General features: G+C 36.4%; 2 protein-coding genes and 1 pseudogene across 3 annotated transcripts; 2 read left to right on the forward strand and 1 right to left on the reverse strand.

Moving 5' to 3' along the window:
- The first annotated feature begins 627 nt into the window (after positions 1-627).
- On the forward strand, positions 628-3447 carry LOC120137767 (annotated as a pseudogene).
- A 1285-nt stretch (positions 3448-4732) lies between these two features.
- Positions 4733-8168, forward strand: LOC120137882 (protein NUCLEAR FUSION DEFECTIVE 4-like). Its single transcript, XM_039153520.1, has 3 exons — positions 4733-5122; positions 6304-7205; positions 7564-8168. Exons 1-3 carry the CDS (start codon positions 4793-4795, stop codon positions 8027-8029), a joined length of 1698 nt encoding a protein of 565 aa, XP_039009451.1. The 5' UTR covers positions 4733-4792; the 3' UTR covers positions 8030-8168.
- Positions 8169-8875: 707 nt separating this feature from the next.
- On the reverse strand, positions 8876-16366 carry LOC120137880 (F-box/LRR-repeat protein 14-like). 2 transcript variants are annotated; one of them, XM_039153518.1, is made up of 17 exons: positions 16318-16366; positions 16202-16236; positions 15331-15624; positions 15120-15248; positions 14806-15013; positions 14345-14491; positions 14058-14132; positions 13437-13508; positions 13171-13242; positions 12730-12801; positions 12574-12645; positions 12256-12327; positions 11296-11367; positions 10092-10235; positions 9710-9781; positions 9471-9617; positions 8876-9330 (listed from the first exon to the last, which is right to left on the reverse strand). In XM_039153518.1, the coding sequence occupies exons 3-17, from the start codon at positions 15526-15528 to the stop codon at positions 9146-9148; spliced, it is 1737 nt and encodes a 578-aa protein (XP_039009449.1). In that variant the 5' UTR covers positions 15529-15624; positions 16202-16236; positions 16318-16366; the 3' UTR covers positions 8876-9145. The 2 variants fall into 2 exon arrangements, with proteins under 2 accessions (XP_039009449.1, XP_039009450.1); XM_039153519.1 differs by lacking the exon at positions 16318-16366 and having other exon boundaries at positions 16202-16245.
- Between the last annotated feature and the right edge of the window lie 527 nt (positions 16367-16893).

A 16893-nucleotide genomic window follows, 5' to 3' on the forward strand; every position in this document is an offset into this window, starting at 1 on the left:
AACAGACCAAAACTGATAGTTGAGGCGTTAAATGAATAGTTTACCCTATAACATATGACCTCTCTCCGCTCTCTCTTCTTCTTCCCTTGTTTTATTCTGTCTCTTCCAACCAAACAAATAAGCGTCGCGTGATTTCCATCATTTTTTTTGTCACTTGCTAATAGTCTGTTATTCCGATTATCTGCCAAGGAAAAAAAAAAGCCACCGATCATCTTTTTGGAAAGCAAAACTCTATGATTAAAAATTACTTTCTGTAATCGAAAGGAACGGGTGCATCGAGTCAAGGGCATTACCTTGTGTTGAATCCATATTGGAACCTGATTGTGATGAATTTAATTGATTAGATTGTTTTTCTTCTCTAAATATGTAGATAGTTTGCCTCTTGGAGTCGGTTGTGTTTTTTCACATTAATGTAGTTGGGTGCTCCTTTCGGTTATTTTAGTTTTTTGGTGATGGTGTGTTCTTTCGGTTTGATTATTTAATAAATCATGAGGTACACTTTTTCTCCTTTTAATTTTCATTGATATATGATTTAGTATGTTGATGATTATGAAGGGGTTTTAACTAGGCGTCCAATTCTTATAGAAAAAATTACAAGGTTTTGTGCTGGCAATGCAACCTACCAACATGACAAGCATTCAGAATAATTCTTTGTCGACTGGGGTTTCGACAACACAGCAGACCAAGTTAAATTCATTACAACCAAGTTCTAATATGGATTCAGGAAAAGGTAATGCCCTTGGCTCGATGCAGCCGGTTGCACCAGGACCCTTGCAATAAAATCCTGTGAGTACCTCCCAGCAGACAAATTTAATAGCTTGTCATCACAAAGGGGGGTATGTGGCCTGCCGCAGAACATTAATCATCTTCAGCACCAGCATATGAAACAACATCAAGAACAGCAAATGATGCAGTCACAAAAGTACAAGCAACAGTTTCAACATCGCCAACTACAAAACCAGTATATTCAACAGAAGCAGCAGCTACGGCAACAACAGCGGCAGCAGCAGCTGCAGCTGCCACAGCAGAAAGCAAAGCAACATGTCACGGGGCCCAATTTCGTGACAAACAGCTGTCCACTCAATTGAAGACACACCATATGCCCCAGCTGCATCAGATGAATGTTGCGAATGATATGAGGCAGGGGATGGGTGCTAAGCCAGGGGTATTCCAACATCTTCCGGCAAGCCAGTGTCAATCTTATAACCATCAACAGTTGAAACCAGGAACTCAATTTCCTGTTTCTTCACCTCAGCTACTTCAGGCTGTATCTCCTCAGATGCCTCAGCATTCTTCCCCACAGGTTGATCAGCAAAACCTGCTAAAAGATGGAACTCCCTTGCAATCTGCAAATTCACCTTTTGTTGTTCCTTCACCTTCAACTCCGTTGGCTCCATCACCTATGCCTGGGGAATCTGAAAAACCTGTTCAGGGAACTTCTCTCCCAAATGTTGCTACTATTGGAAATCAACAAGGAACTGGTGTTCAAGCAGGCTCCCAATCCCTTGCAATTGGCACTCAGGGATATCAGCCTCACCTCTGCTTGCTGAGTTCACTGGTGGTGATGGAACTCATCCTAATGCTTTGACAACTGTTTCCAGCAAGTCGAACATTACCGAGCAACCACTTGATCATTTAACGAAAGCAGTTAGTGAAGCTCTATCTTGACACTTCTTTCCCTTTCTTTTGTGGTTAAAGCTGTAGAAGTTCTTTTACCTTCTCTCCTCTCAAAAAGATATTGGATTAATTTGATTTTTAATTTGCTTTAATTACAGGTGAAATCCATTTCATCTATAGCATTGCGGGCATCTGTAAGTGACATTCAGTTGTCAGCAGGACTGACAGAATAGCAGGCTCAGCCCCAGGTAATGGGTCAAGAGCTGCAGTGGGTGAGGATCTGGTTGCTATGACAAAGTGTCATCTGCAAGCAAGAAGTTTCATCAGTCAAGATGGAAAGAGCGGGACAAAGAAAATTAGGCGTCACACTAGTGCCATGCCCCCTAAATGTTGTATCATCTGCAGGTAGTTTGAATGATAGTTTCAAACTAACTGGTTCAGAGACATCTGACTTTGGAGTCAACTGCAACATCTAGTGTCAAGCGGCCAAGAATTGAGGTATTACTCTTTGCTCATGGTGCATGTTTTCAAAAATGCATTTTTGCTATGTTTTTTAGGAAGCCTCTTCCAGCACTTCATGTAAATGGTTGAATTTCTATTCATTGCACTGCTTCTAATGCCAAATTTAATGTTCATCAATCCAGTTTGGAACCTTTTGGATTATGTATGGTCTCGTTTCTTTTTAAACACCTAAACCTCTAACTTTGTCTATATTTTGTTATCTAAGGAATGAGTTTGTTCAAGTTGAACATAGATCATGAAGTTTATGGAGAATTGGAGATTTCCCAAGGAAGCTATAAAATGGCTTTAACAAAAGTTTTAGCATAACTCATAGTTGTCTCTACTTAGTTAATAGTTACATACATTTAAGCTTGTGACTAGGTAAATAGTAAAGGTGACATGAACATTGGTGAAGAAAAAATTGTGGACCCTTTCAGCTCTTGCATCATTATTGTTCTGAATCATATGGTTCTTAGTTTTCTTTCTTCTTGGAGTGCATATAGTCCTCGGTAAGCATAGACTATCAAGCATTGATAAGAAGCTTCAGCATGTAGTCAAGAAACCTGTAATGAAAATATTAGTTATAGACACTTGGAAGTCATTGGTTAAATTTCACGGTCCATTTTGACCTTGTAGCTTTATATAGTGCCTGATGTGATTGGAAATTTATTCTGAATGTTTTTTCGAAATTCTATTGTTATGTTGTTCAACGGTGCACTGAATGCAGGCAGATAAAATTTTCCGACTGCCATTCTAATTTCTGATGTTTAATCACTCTGTGTAAATGAGAACTCGACATTATGGTTTTCACGTTTCAACTTCTTAGCGATAAGAGAGTCTATCTTATGCTGGCAAGATAAATTTTATACATAACTTAGTGTTGTCTGAGATAGCCACAATTTACTTCATATGATTAGATATAAAAGATGACATGGAAGCTATTGCAGGCTAGTCATGCCCTTTTGGAAGAAATAAGGGAAATAAACCAGAGACTTATAGACACAGTGGTTGATATCAGTGATGAAGATGTTGATCCAGGTGCAACAGCTGCAACCGTTGAAGGGGGTGAAGGAACCATTGTCAAGTGCTCTTTCGGTGCTGTGGCTCTCAGTTCAAATTTGAAATCACAGTACATGTCATCACAAATGGTTAGTTTTTAGCTCATGGAAAGAAACTGATGTCTTAACCTGAAGTATTATGATTTTCTTGGCATTATATCTGTTTGTTGCTACGCAGTCACCAATTCAGCCCTTGCATTTGCTGGTCCCCACAAATTATCCAAATTGTTCCCCGATCCTCTTAGACAAGTGTCCGGTTGAAGTCTGCTAAGGAAACATCTGCCTCTGAATCCCAAACTTTCTCTTCTTCTCCTTCTTTAAATAGGCTGGTATTCTGTTGAGAAACTGTTCGATTCATTTTTGGGAAATTATCATGCATCATGGTTTTGTTTCAACTCTCGAATCCGAATGACAATCGACTCGTAGGGTCCGAAACATGCTCTGCATCTGGGTCAACTAGGCTACACTTGTGTTTACCTGTAGCAGTTCTTTGAATGGATAAATGGGGAAAATCCTTGGTTTCTCAATTGTTAGTAAATGACAATGCAGAATCATTCACAATAGTTTCATTTTTGCTCATCTATGCCCGTGACATAGGACTTAAATGCTGAAACATACCAAATGAATAAAATATGCTTATATCACCAGTAACTGTTGAAACATACCAAATGAATACAAATTTATCACATGAACCTTTCCCACCATACCATTGATGCATGCCACCTAACCCATCAATATCAATCTATGTCGGTTAGTTTTCTCTATTAAATTTTACTTTAAATATAAGGAGATTTCCAACTAAAAAAACCAACTTTGTATACAAGGAGATTTCGGATTATAAGAAGAAGAAAACCCATCATCATCTACGTTAGTAAGGATCAAAAAGATCTTCATAGATACAATTGAGCTATTTTATACGATGACCTTTTCAAATCCATGTGTATATTTTATATCCATATGGAAAATAAAAGGCTTTCGAAAACTACTGCTAGTGTTTAATAAAAACAAGGTTAAATTCCATTGTTTCTCACTGAATTTTATTCTCTCTCCTATTTTACTCACCATACTTTCATTTCTTCTATTTTGCTCACTGAACTTTATAGATTGAATCATTTTGTTCACTGTCGTTAACTTTTTAACAGTGTTATGACATGACACTAGTATCAAAACGACGTTGTTTTGAAGAACTCAAATGTACACCAAAACGATATCGTTTCGAATCCTCTTCTTTATAGTTGGGTGAGCAAAATAGAAGAGAGGGTAAAGTTCAATGAGGAACGGTGTAATCTACCCTTTATATTTTTAATTATTTTATATTAAATAATAATAATAAAATAAATTATCATCACAACGTTAGAGAACTAACGGCAGAGTGAGCAAAATGATTTAATCTGTAAAGTTTAGTGATAAAAATAGAAAAATTAAAAGTATAATGAGTAAAATAGAAGAGAAAATAAAGTTTAGTGAAGAATTGAGTAATTTACTCTAAAAACAAAAGTTGGCAGCACTAATAAATTCCATTAACAGGCCTAAGTTCTGTGTTTGTATATGAAAATTGTCCCTACCAACTACATCAACAAAGAAGCAAAACAAGTTCCTCTAAGCACACAGCACGAATGACAAAACTGAAGCTGAAAGCGGGGAGCAGGCCACCATGGGTTGGGTTGGCAGCTGCTGTATGGGTTCAGATATCAGCAGGGAACGGCTCCAACTTCCCACTCTATTCTTCTGCTCTCAAATCAGTTTTGGGGTTCAACCAGCAACAGCTCACCTTCTTAGGGGTCGCTAATGATATCGGAGAGAGTGTCGGGCTCCTCCCTGGTATCGCCAGTAATCGTTTCCCTCCTTGGACTGTGCTTCTTGTTGGGGTCTTCGCCTGTTTCTTGGGATATGGTGTTATCTGGCTTGCTGTTACCCAAACTATTCATGCTCTTCCTTACTGGCTGGTGAGTGATCATTTCAATTGTATGAGTTTATTTAGCTATCAGTTTTTTTATATATATAAAGCTATATATGTTATGTGTTGTTCTTGTTACTGAAATTGGTTATGTATATGCCGAGAATTAGATTCTTCAAGGTTGTATGGGGTGTAGTTGAACCAGATGAAGTGAGTTTTATCTTTGTCTTGATGCTTTAAGCACAGGGCTTATCTTTTTGAACATCAGTGTAAGGTCCTCAGCAAAGTCAACAATGGTTTTGTATGTGGTGTGATGTGATTGCACCAGCTAAAGTGGGATGGGATGGGTGTAATATAGGGAATATCATCTGCTTTTTCTATATCCTTTGGAGATTGTTTAGACGCGGTATTAGTCATGAATGATGACAACAAATAGGTCTAATCATTTTTTTTGATAAAAAAAATAGGTCTAATCTTAATAGCTCATGGAAGGCCTTGAATCTGTCCAACCATAAGAGTTACTTCATAACTTGAATTTGCCCGGTACTATGCAGGACCTTTGGTTTTGATTATTTTCCTTGTTTAAGATTTCTTCCAGTGAGATATTAATCTAAAACTTCGACTTGATCGGTAATAAGATTTGGTGCTACAGTTTCTGTGTGCCAATTTGATCAAGTTATGTCTGGAAAAAAGCAGCCTAAGGCTTCTTACCAGTTTCCAGAACTCGTAGATTCATGGTTTCTGATTCTGTATTATGCATCTTTTTTAAGTGTTCTTTCTGTAACATTCATATTTGTTCGAGTTTCGATCTTAATTCATGTGAATCTCATACTTCTCTTGTCTGGTTATGTTGGGATTAGGCTCTCAGTTGATCAGTTTCATTTTTTTTTTCTCCAAGCAATTTATTGTTGTTTCTTATGTCTTTATTGAAGCATTTCCAAACCTGTAATTGGTAAATTATTTCACTGGCTATTTATTCATTCTCTTCATACATACTTTATGTGCTAAAAAGTTAAAGATAGCTCTGTTGCTACCGGGTAAGCATCTCATACTCATAGGGCATCTTATCAAATGAGATTTGTGTTCCTTATTCCCAGTCTCTTTTGGACTGTGAAGAGATGTGAGGTTATTGATGGAGACGAACACATCGAAGTGACAGTATAATTTTCTTTAAGTGAGCTTCTTAGCAGTTTTATGTACTTACTACACCCATGTTCCATGCCATGACAGTTATGGATCGCGCTTGTGGTCGGCTCTAATAGTAATGCATGGTTTAGCACGGCAGTTCTGGTAACTAACATGAGAAATTTTCCCCTCAGTAGGGGTACTGTTTCTGGCATCCTCAAAGGATATTCCGGGATCAGTGCTGCTGTATATACCGTATTGTACAGCTCGCTGCTTGAACGAAGTGCTTCGAAACTACTGCTGTTCCTTACTCTCGGAATTCCAGTGTTATGTTTGGCCATGATGTACTTTGTTCGCCCTTGCACTCCTCCTTCCGGAGAAGACTCTTCGGTTCATGTCCACTTTGTTTTTACCCAAGTTGCTAGTGTCTTGCTTGCCATCTATCTTATCATAATAACAGTTATATATGACATAGTTTCTTTAAGTGATGCTTTTTCTTATGTGCTACTTGCTATCGTATTTATCTTCTTGATTGCCCCTCTCGGAATTCCAGTCAAGATGACACTTACTCGAGCAAATGCAGGCACACTTACACCCCTGGCAGGTTCAACAGAGAATTTGACCGAGGGAGAAGGCGGTCCAACTCACTCTGATCCTTTGTTGTCACCATCTTCATCAGCATCAAATCTTGGAAGTTTCTTCGAAAGTGAATACGCCTCGGATGTGGAAACTCTTCTTGCTGTGGGAGAAGGGGCAGTGAAGAAGAAAAGAAGACCCAGGAGGGGGGAGGACTTCAAGCTTCATGAAGCTTTTATCAAGGCTGATTTTTGGCTTCTTTGGGTTGTATATTTTCTTGGAGTTGGTTCTGGTGTTACCGTTACCAATAACTTGGCTCAAATCGGAATTGCATTTGGCGTAGATAATACAACAATACTGCTCTCCCTTTTTAGCTTCTGCAATTTCATCGGTCGTCTTGGCTCGAGTGCTCTTTCAGAACACTTTGTCAGGTTAGTCCTCATTACAAAATTCTGATTCACCATCTCTTGTACAGTTAAGATGTAATTATCTTCTATCTGTTTTCTGTAATCATTAAAAACCAGTGTGATAACTGCTATAATCTCTTATTTCTTATTGTCATTCTTGAGCATGCATCCCTATCCATGCATGTTTTGCTTAGAAGGCACTGGTTCTTGGGTTGGTAGTTGGAAATTGGAGATGTTCCTATAGTGATTTTATCCAAAATTTGTTCCGGTCACAGACTCCGAACGATGTATTTTCCGGGGCGATAATAGTTCAATAGTTTTATTAAAATTTACCCTTGTTTGTGCCAAGCACTATTCTAAGAGTTAGTTTGTGTGCTCGCAGGACGAGAAGCATTCCTCGTACATTTTGGATGGCCTGCACGCTAGTGGTTATGGTTTTAGCATTTGTTATGTATGCATTGGCTTTCAGCGGTACCCTCTATATTTCTACTGCTTTGCTTGGCATCTGCCTCGGATTTCAATATTGTCTCATGGTTCCAACGGCATCTGAACTTTTCGGCTTGAAACATTTTGGTATCATTTATAACTTTATGATGATAGGCAACCCTGTAGGTGCACTTCTTTTTTCAGGTTTGCTCGCCGGTTCTGTTTACGATGCTGAAGCTGCTAAGCAAGGAAGTTCCATCTGCTTGGGACCCGAATGCTTCCGTCTCACCTTCTTCGTTTTAGCCGGCATCTGCAGTCTAGGCAGCATTTTGGGCTTGTTTCTAACAATTAGAATACGACCAGTTTATCAGATGCTATACGCTTCTGGTTCATTCCGTCTCCCTCAAGGTTCAGGCCATTGAAAATCCGGGAACAAAAGTGGTGGCATGCCGGTTTGCATCACGAATTATGGTGTCTAAAGCAGCCCTTAACATTAGCCACTAGGTATATGATCATGTCCGGTACAAATCTGACTGCACTTCCTGAGCCTATCCCAAATAAGGTTGCTTGTTGAGCTTAATGCTCATTTGTACTTTGGTATGACATTTTGTTCACAATGTATCATCACCTTATAAATTAGAACAAAGTTTTTAGTATGATTGCCTTCCATTATTTGCAGCTTATAGGTTAGATTAGTCATCAAATTTGTTCAGGTGATATACGGATTTGGGTAAAAGGGTCTTGAGACTGGTGGTTGAAGGTTTAGAGTAGTAGTTCGAGGAAGATGGTTGTTTAGAGGGAACGATAATTCATGATTGTTGATGATGGAGGCTGAGGCTTCGATAGCGATGGTGGAGGATGAATATGGGCGATGAAGATGGTGTTGGTAGTAGGTAGACTTGAGTAATATTCGGTCCGAGTGGTTAAGCTCGGGGATTGCAAAGGTTCAGTCAAAGCTGATATGGTGGCAATGGAAGTTGAGAATAGAGTCTAGGGACTGGTTCTCTGTTGAATGACTATGATTATGATAAGTGGTTATAATATAATTAGAATAAATTATTTTAAATTATTATATTTAATTTAATTTTTCTAAAAAATAAATAAAATATTAATATGATAAAAATTATAACACAAGTTATTCCCAAGAAAATCATTATTTATTCTTATCAAGCAATATAGTTACATTCAACACTGAATTTTTACTAATATACCAAACAATTTCCAATATAATTTAATAGTTATTAAATTCTGTCCAACATCTGCTTTAACTTTATCATTTACAGATAGCAGTGTTCTCTATAATAAAAGTCATCTACGATATATATCGCGTAGTACTAAATTACGGATGCAACACAAAGTAACGATACAAAGTAACGATTGCATCGTAACGTTTTTTTAAGATCACCATGACACCACAATTATATCCATAATTTCGGAATATAATTATATTTAGGAAACAAATCATGTCGTAACAACAACAACCACGACCCCGCGACCACAATTTAGTACTATGATATAACCATGCCACATCATAAGAATTACTCAGGGCGGAAGTTTACCAGATTAGGGAGGCTCGCTGACTGAAGCTTCCTCATGTCATTTGCTGTGACCTTGCAAGACTCCAAGTTCATAGATCTTAAGTTCTTCAGTGGCTTTAAATGTCGCAATCCAGCACTCGTGACACGTGAATTCGAAACATTCAGAGAGACCAATCCTGTCAACCCTGAATGCATTTAAATGGAATGTACACAAAACGTATCAGGTCCACGACTATGGTCTGCGATAATAGTGCCTACATTTTATCGTTCTCAGCCACCTCCCTCCGAGGTAGGAAAATAAGAAAGTTTTATACTCACACGATACCTGATATCATCTCCAATGTTTTATCTGTTAGGTTATGGTTCTGAGAAAGATTTAGCAGCGACAAGGATGAAAGGTCTTTAATATTCTTCACACCAGCATCTGTCAATCGTCCTCCGCATATCTCCAAGGAGCGCAAGTTCTTGAAATCTATTACATACATAACCAATTCGGTCTCAAAAAGGTAGCATATCAAGTGAACTCGTAGATCAGAAGAATTCAAAACTAAGTGCAAAACATACATTGCAAGTAGTTTGTCCCAGAATCAGTGATACGAGCTCCGAAAAGATCAAGATGAGTTAATCCAGTCAAACCTGCCTCAAGAAGAGAGAAAAAATAATAGTAGTACAATAAACCTAGAAAACTAAGTGTACTAACTGATATGCACATGATCCAAGGTATAGCATCCTAAAGTGCTTGTTAAAGCCCAAAGAACAGATAATATATACATTTCACTGATTTTTAGTTTAATATAAAACGTATGTTTCTTGTTGAATGGTTTTCTGACAATTGTTGGCCAGAAATATGAATACGTTACTTCATAATCAATGACGAAAAACCCTACTCAAAAAATTGAAAGAAGAAGCATGCAGAGCTTTAGACAATTGTTTTGGACAGTCTTACTTGTAAGGGCTGCAAGTCCAGCATCTGTGATTTGACAAGCATCGAGATTAAGAGATTTAAGTGATGAAAGTCCAGACAATTTTCTTAATCCGCCATCAGTAACAACAGTAAATGACAGGTTTATACTCTCCAGCTTATGCAAACCTACAAAGCGTAAACCAATCAAAAAATGAATGATCGTGTATAAGAACCACTAGATTGTTCAAGCATGTACCCTTCTCAATATGCATAATAAGTGATTTAGTTCCCTAAATAAGCGAACAAGGTGACTGCTCTCTCACAGCTTAAAAATTAAAATTTCATTTATCTACTTTCTCTAGGTTAAGCATTAAAACAAATTTTAGCTGTTCGTTTTTCTGCAATTAACATGTCTTACAAGGACAACATGATTAGGAACTGCTCTCCAATAACAGCTTTGATGACAGTGACAATACTCCCTGATAAAGCATCCCTTGCACTAATGCACCTTATATCAGCTCTCACTGACAATAGCACTCGAACCAGCACCCCATGCTTCCAGGATTTCGTTGCTCCCCTCCATTCTTCCAATACTCCATTACCACGTTCTTTATTCCTCCAATACTTCAATGCCATAGCATTCCACTATATCACTTCTTGCTCACTCTCTCTAGCATCTATGTAATATGTTACAAATATGAATTTCAACGCAGTTAGAATAGTACGTAATAGAGGTAATCCTGTAATGTGGCTGGCCGAATTCTTGGGTTTGCATTATTCCTGGGAAGTCCTAGATGGCATGGAATGGAAGCTCACATACGAGATTGTTATGAAGTCAACTTTTTAGTCTTTCCCTATTGCACAAGTGCTTCCTTTCAGGTGGCACACTCGTAATTATGTGATCAAAACACCTCTCAGGCTGCAAGAACTCATCATCATACAATAGCCCTGAGGTGCTTGTTCCACCTGATTTTAATTGGTTCATCATCACCGAACTCCTTTAGGATCTTAGCAACTTGAAACCGTAAGGCTCCTAATATATAAAAGTTTCATACACCAGATAAACCCATATCAGAAAGGAAAATCTCCTAAGCTACAAGAAAGATTCCAAAGAAGGATATCAAATGGAAGCAAGTGGCAACAGAGAATCATCTCAAATGATGGAAACACAAGAGTTATAAAAGCATTTTACCAACAAAACTGAGCTATAAATTATGTCAAATTAAGAAAAAGGTGGATGTCTAACCAGAAAGATGGTGAAGGCCATTGCTTCCAACATTAGTATCAGACAACTCCAAACATTTCAAATTTTGAAGACCTAAACAAACAAGAGAAACATCAGCTCTTTTTTTTGGGGTGTTCAACAGCAGCTTTATCAAGAGTGAACTATTAAATATAATGAAATGAACTATTAAATTTAATGAAATTAGTATACTAAAAGTGGAATGGAACCAACAGAAGACAACAAGAAAAGGTGGGGAACATCTAGTTAAATTATTTCTACTTAAAAAGTGAAGCAATTCTAAATTTTGAAGCACTTAATTTTCTTCAAAACCATATACCGAGATTAATTCGGCTTCCAATGGAAATACTGATTCATATCAACTAAAATTGGCAGCATCCTCATCACATATATCTAATGCAACGGTAACTTACAAGGAAATCTCATAAAAAGAAATCCAAAAATTCAAGATTATTATTCCAATAAATTCGGTATAGCAATATATTCCTTAAGAAAATTTATAAACTTCTTCAACTAGGTAGAGAAAATACTCTCCAATATCTTGTGAGGGAAGCTACAAACAACTTTATGTTCTCTCTCTCTCTCTTGTGTTCTCTCTCATTCCACCATCGAGAGAAAATGATTTCCAATATATTTTGAGCGCAACTCCAACAATTTTGTGCTAGATAAAATAAACTTAAAAATTACTCCACTAGCTAGAGAAAATAATTTCTGATATATTCTGAAGGAAACTACAACTTTATGTTGTCTCTTGTGTTCCTCCATTTTCCCCCTTTTTTTTGGGGGGTGGGGGGTGGGGGTGAGGGTGAGTGGGTGGATTGTTTGGGAGGTTGTGATATTTCCTTTATCTGTTCACATATCTGCATGTTTCTATGATCCTCCATCGGCTGAAAACAGATTTTTCCCTAAATCAGAACAAAAAGGAAATATTTATCGAAGGTTATTGTAGTTTGAGCGAATAACCTGTCAAGTGAACCAACCCATCATCACCAATTCTACATGAATCCAAGTTCAAGCTCTCCAAAGTTGTCAAACCTGAATAAGTATTCAAAAAAAGAGCTGTAGCACCCATAAAAAAATTACGAAAGAATTTTAAAAATATTATCACAAGATTCTTAAATATGTTTCCCAAAGAATAATCTCAATACTCAGATAAAAAATTTCAGTACCAATATCATCTTCATTATCCTATCTCCAAAATAGTAGAGACTATATATATGAAGCAAAAATACATAGTTTATTATAGTATCCAACTGAAGAAGAGAGAGAGAGAGAAAAAACCTTTCAGGTGAATCAAACATGCATCAGTGATGTCATTGAAACCCAAGTTTAATGCCTTCAGATTAGCAAAGTCTGTCAAAAGTAAATACACATAAGTCAAAGGGATCTCAGAACTTTAACTCTACAAAAATGAAATGGGGTAAATATGAAACTTACTTGAAAGCTTCTCACATCCATCATCCGATAAATTGCATCTGCTGAGATTCAAATATGACAGAGATGCAAGAGCTATGAAAATAAAAAGAAAATGCAAAGTTAATACCCTGTTTAATTGTCAAAATACCCACAAAAAGTAAATAGATTTTATACAATATATCACGTATTTTTTAATATTTCTACAGAATTACAAAATATAAAGTTGAAAATAAAAGAGATCATAAAGAAACACCATCAGGAGTTCCCCGCACAGATTTTTAAAACCCAAATGCATGAGCTACTATCAAAAGCACCAAAATACTGAAGCGAAAAAGGGAAGAGAATGGATGTTTTAAATGAAACATCACATTTTAACAGAACACACAAAACTGCAATTTGCAGCTCCTGATAAAGCCGTCTAATACAGGAAATGGTTAGTGGTATGGATGACAAGATACACACCTGAAAGAGAATCAAAGCATGAAGCTGTAACTGGACAGCCCTCCAAATTCAAAACAGAAAGCCTTTGTAGACCTGAATCAGATTAGAAACATAAAGAAGTTCAGGTAAATAGGAATTTAATAATCAATAACAGCCAACAGCATGACCATGCAATACACTCATAAAAATTCCCCCAAATCAGAGTATCCCAACATAACAAACTATCAGTAAATGTCATAAAAAAACATAGCATAAAGCATCACAGCAAATGAAATAGGACGAAGCACCTTTTAAATAAGTGATGCCAAAATCTGTGACCTTACTGCAGGAAATCTGTAGGCTCTTCAAGTTTGCAAACCCTAAATCATGATAAGAGAAGTTAGCTAAGAAACATAAATGAATTAACTAATTCATATTATTCACAACATTAAAGCATTAGCAAACTTGGGAGCAGTGGTATTGAATACAGTCAATTTTAAGTGTCCTTAACCTACATGTGATGAAGTGGCCGCGGAAATAATAGACAAGGGTCAAGGTTAATCAAAAAGAGAAATGGAAAAACTTTCAAAACACATTGATCTACCAAACGATATATTGGAACAGTTAAATCCTATGACAAAGGTAACAGAGTTGAATCACTGGGAAATAAACATAGCCAACTGGAGGTCGAGAGAACATAAAATTTCTGTTTAACAGGGATGATTGTGAAGAGGTACACACATGCATGTATATGAATGTAAGCCAACTGTAGGTCAAGACTAGACAAGTTTCTTCGTAAGGAAGGTAAAAACAGTGAATTTACACAATTACATCTATGGGACATAGACAATGAGAACAGGCTTAACCAAAGAATATAAATAATTTGAAAAAAAACTACCAAATAGTAACAAAGGCAATGTAACATTCACCTGAAAGAAGCTTCATATCAGCATCTGTTATGCAATTACACCATTTAATACTAAGAGATTCCAACTTTGTCATGCCTGTAGATTGATTAACAGGGCTCATCAGCCAAATGTAAAATAATACTGACATAACATGCATAACTAACATGAAAACATAATATCCCAAGGAACTGCATCCGAGTATAGGCTAATTAGTCAAGGGAAAGGCCAAACCCATCATAAACTCATCTCCATACATGTTAATAAAACAAAAAATAAAATACCATACAATCAGACAAGTAGAAAGTTACCTTTTATGTGAATAAGCCCCCCATGAATCCCAGGACACTTTTCTAGATCCAGATTCAACAAGTTTACTAGGCCAGATAAGGCAATCATTCCTTGTGCAGTGATTGCACTGTTTCTCCGAAATGTGAGACTCTTCAAGTTTGAGAGACCTAAAAGATTTTATGTCACGTGCTGGAAATTACTAAGATAAGCAAAATTGCTGAACATTAATTTAACAAGGAAGTTGGAAGGAAGAAAAGAACTGAACTGAGAAGAAGTGTAACCAGGAAGGGGGGCAGAATATAAACAGAAAAGCAGCTAAGAAAGATAAAATTCAACTTGTCAAAACCTTGGGTCAGAATCCAGACTTGCCTGGTCATGTTGCATCACAGGTTGCAATCAACTATTTGCTATTAAATAATTTTACCTATTATGGAATTTTAGCATTTTAGTATATCAGAATAATAGAGCATTAAAAAGGTACCACTGATGTTTTTTAGCCCACGGTCAGAAATCTGGTCACAGTAATTTAAATTTAAATCTTGAAGGTTCATGCAGTCTTTGAGATATATCAATCCAGGATCAGAGATATCGGAACCAGAGAGGTCCACCGAAAGTAAGGATGGTCCTTGTGTAGAGATAGCGTCCATCCAATTGTCATTAACACCGGGGTAGCCCCCCAGGTGAAGGTCCTTTTGCAAAGAAGATAAGATATCATGGTTCAACTGAACTGATCAACAATTGAGTAAATATTTGACAAGATTTGAAATCCAGATTGCCCAATTTATAACTTGTTACCTGAAGAGCACAATCTCGAAAAGCTTCAAGAGAAACATCAGTCAAACAGTGGGAATTTACCAGTTCATTAAAGATCTGTTGACTTAGATCTCTTGGAAGCATAGAAAATGAACCATAATTAACTATGTCCTGCTCATGAACCAAACTCAGAAGATCAGTTTGGGTGCAGGAAGTAAGGATTCCAAAAACAAAAGGTGCAAGCATTCAATACCTCCCGTATTTTGTAAGCGCATAATTCCAAAAGTGATGGACATTTCCTTTTTTCCCTTTGATTTTCTAGAACAGGCCTAGTAAAAGTTGTTGCTAACCACTTGGAACTTCCACTCTTGCAATATCTTCCAGAAACCCCTCTCTGGAAATCATCCACATCAGCCGGTTGGTCTCTTTTCCTAGAACAAGCAACCCCCATTGTGGAAATATCTTGTAATCAATATATCTCATAAAAACCAGGCCATGACACTATCCATTCAATTACCAAAAGTGGAAACATTCATTTCACTTAACCCTGCAAATATGAAAGTGCAGAAGAATAAGTACCGAGCTGACATGATTATCAAGAGGAAGAAGAACTGTCCCACATATAACAATTCTCAACAACCATTGGCTATAAGAACACAGTATTTATGAGGCAAAAAATCAATTATTTGAAAACACCAGAAAATGTAGTTTGTGAACCAAATAAAAAGATGTCAGCAACAAATCGAGTTCATCATAATTGCATTTCTAAAATATCAGATTCCGCATCTTATGATGGACTCGTGGATTTATACTGAAACATGTCACAAGCTGCCCACAAGGATATTAAACACAAACTTCAGCAAAAAATTCTTTCCGTGGGAAAAACCAAGGTCACCTGTACGTTCGAAGATAAAAAGAAGACTCACACCGTCATTACTATAATCTAAAAATAACGATCCCACGAGAATTATATAAATCTCCAAATATCACATGTAGGAATCAATTTTAAACGACGAAAAGCCTATAATTCTGAACATTTTTTTACGATAACGTCAATTTCCAGTCAAAAAAGAGAAATGGATAACCAATATATATATATATATATATATAACCTCCGTATGTACCTCTCGTCATATGATCAAAGGCTCGAAATGATTTTCTGCAGAAGAAGAAAAGGTTGAAGAAAAAAAACTGATTAAATAGAGAAAGAAAAGGTAAAAGAGAGAAGGGAGGTGGGCACCTGGAGCAAGCGATGCTTGTTGAGACGGTTGGTTTTGGAGTGGGGTCGGTGTTTGTTTGGTGCACTGAAAAGGATGCTGAGATAAGAAGAAACAAAAAGGAAGATAATTTAATACTCTATCTTTCCCTCTTGGGCTTATTCAAATTGTAAAGGATGTTTATTTATGTATTATCTTATATTTATTTTAAATTAATCTAAAAATTGTAAAAAAAAAATACTTATTTATTTATCTTTACTGTGTTTAAATTTTATATACTAATAATAATTAGAGGATAAGCATATATAAATTATATTAGTTATTGAATTTAGTGAATGGTTTTAGTGACAAGAAAAGAATATTATATTTTTAGAGTTTACATTTACTGTGTACAAAATGTGTACTTTGTCAATAAGTTAAAATTTTTGAATAGGCATATTATCTAAAAGATATATTAATTACAAAATAAATCCTTAGATTAATATTTTTAAAAGTTATGTAAAGTATAAAAAGATAAAATCATTATTATAATAAATTAATAATTATATAATCAAAAATAAATAAATTATGAATTATATATAAATATATTGTTTGATAGG

This window comes from Hibiscus syriacus, unplaced genomic scaffold (assembly GCF_006381635.1).
Source record: "Hibiscus syriacus cultivar Baekdansim isolate YM2019G1 unplaced genomic scaffold, ASM638163v2 tig00110676_pilon, whole genome shotgun sequence".
Taxonomy (NCBI): domain Eukaryota; kingdom Viridiplantae; phylum Streptophyta; class Magnoliopsida; order Malvales; family Malvaceae; genus Hibiscus; species Hibiscus syriacus.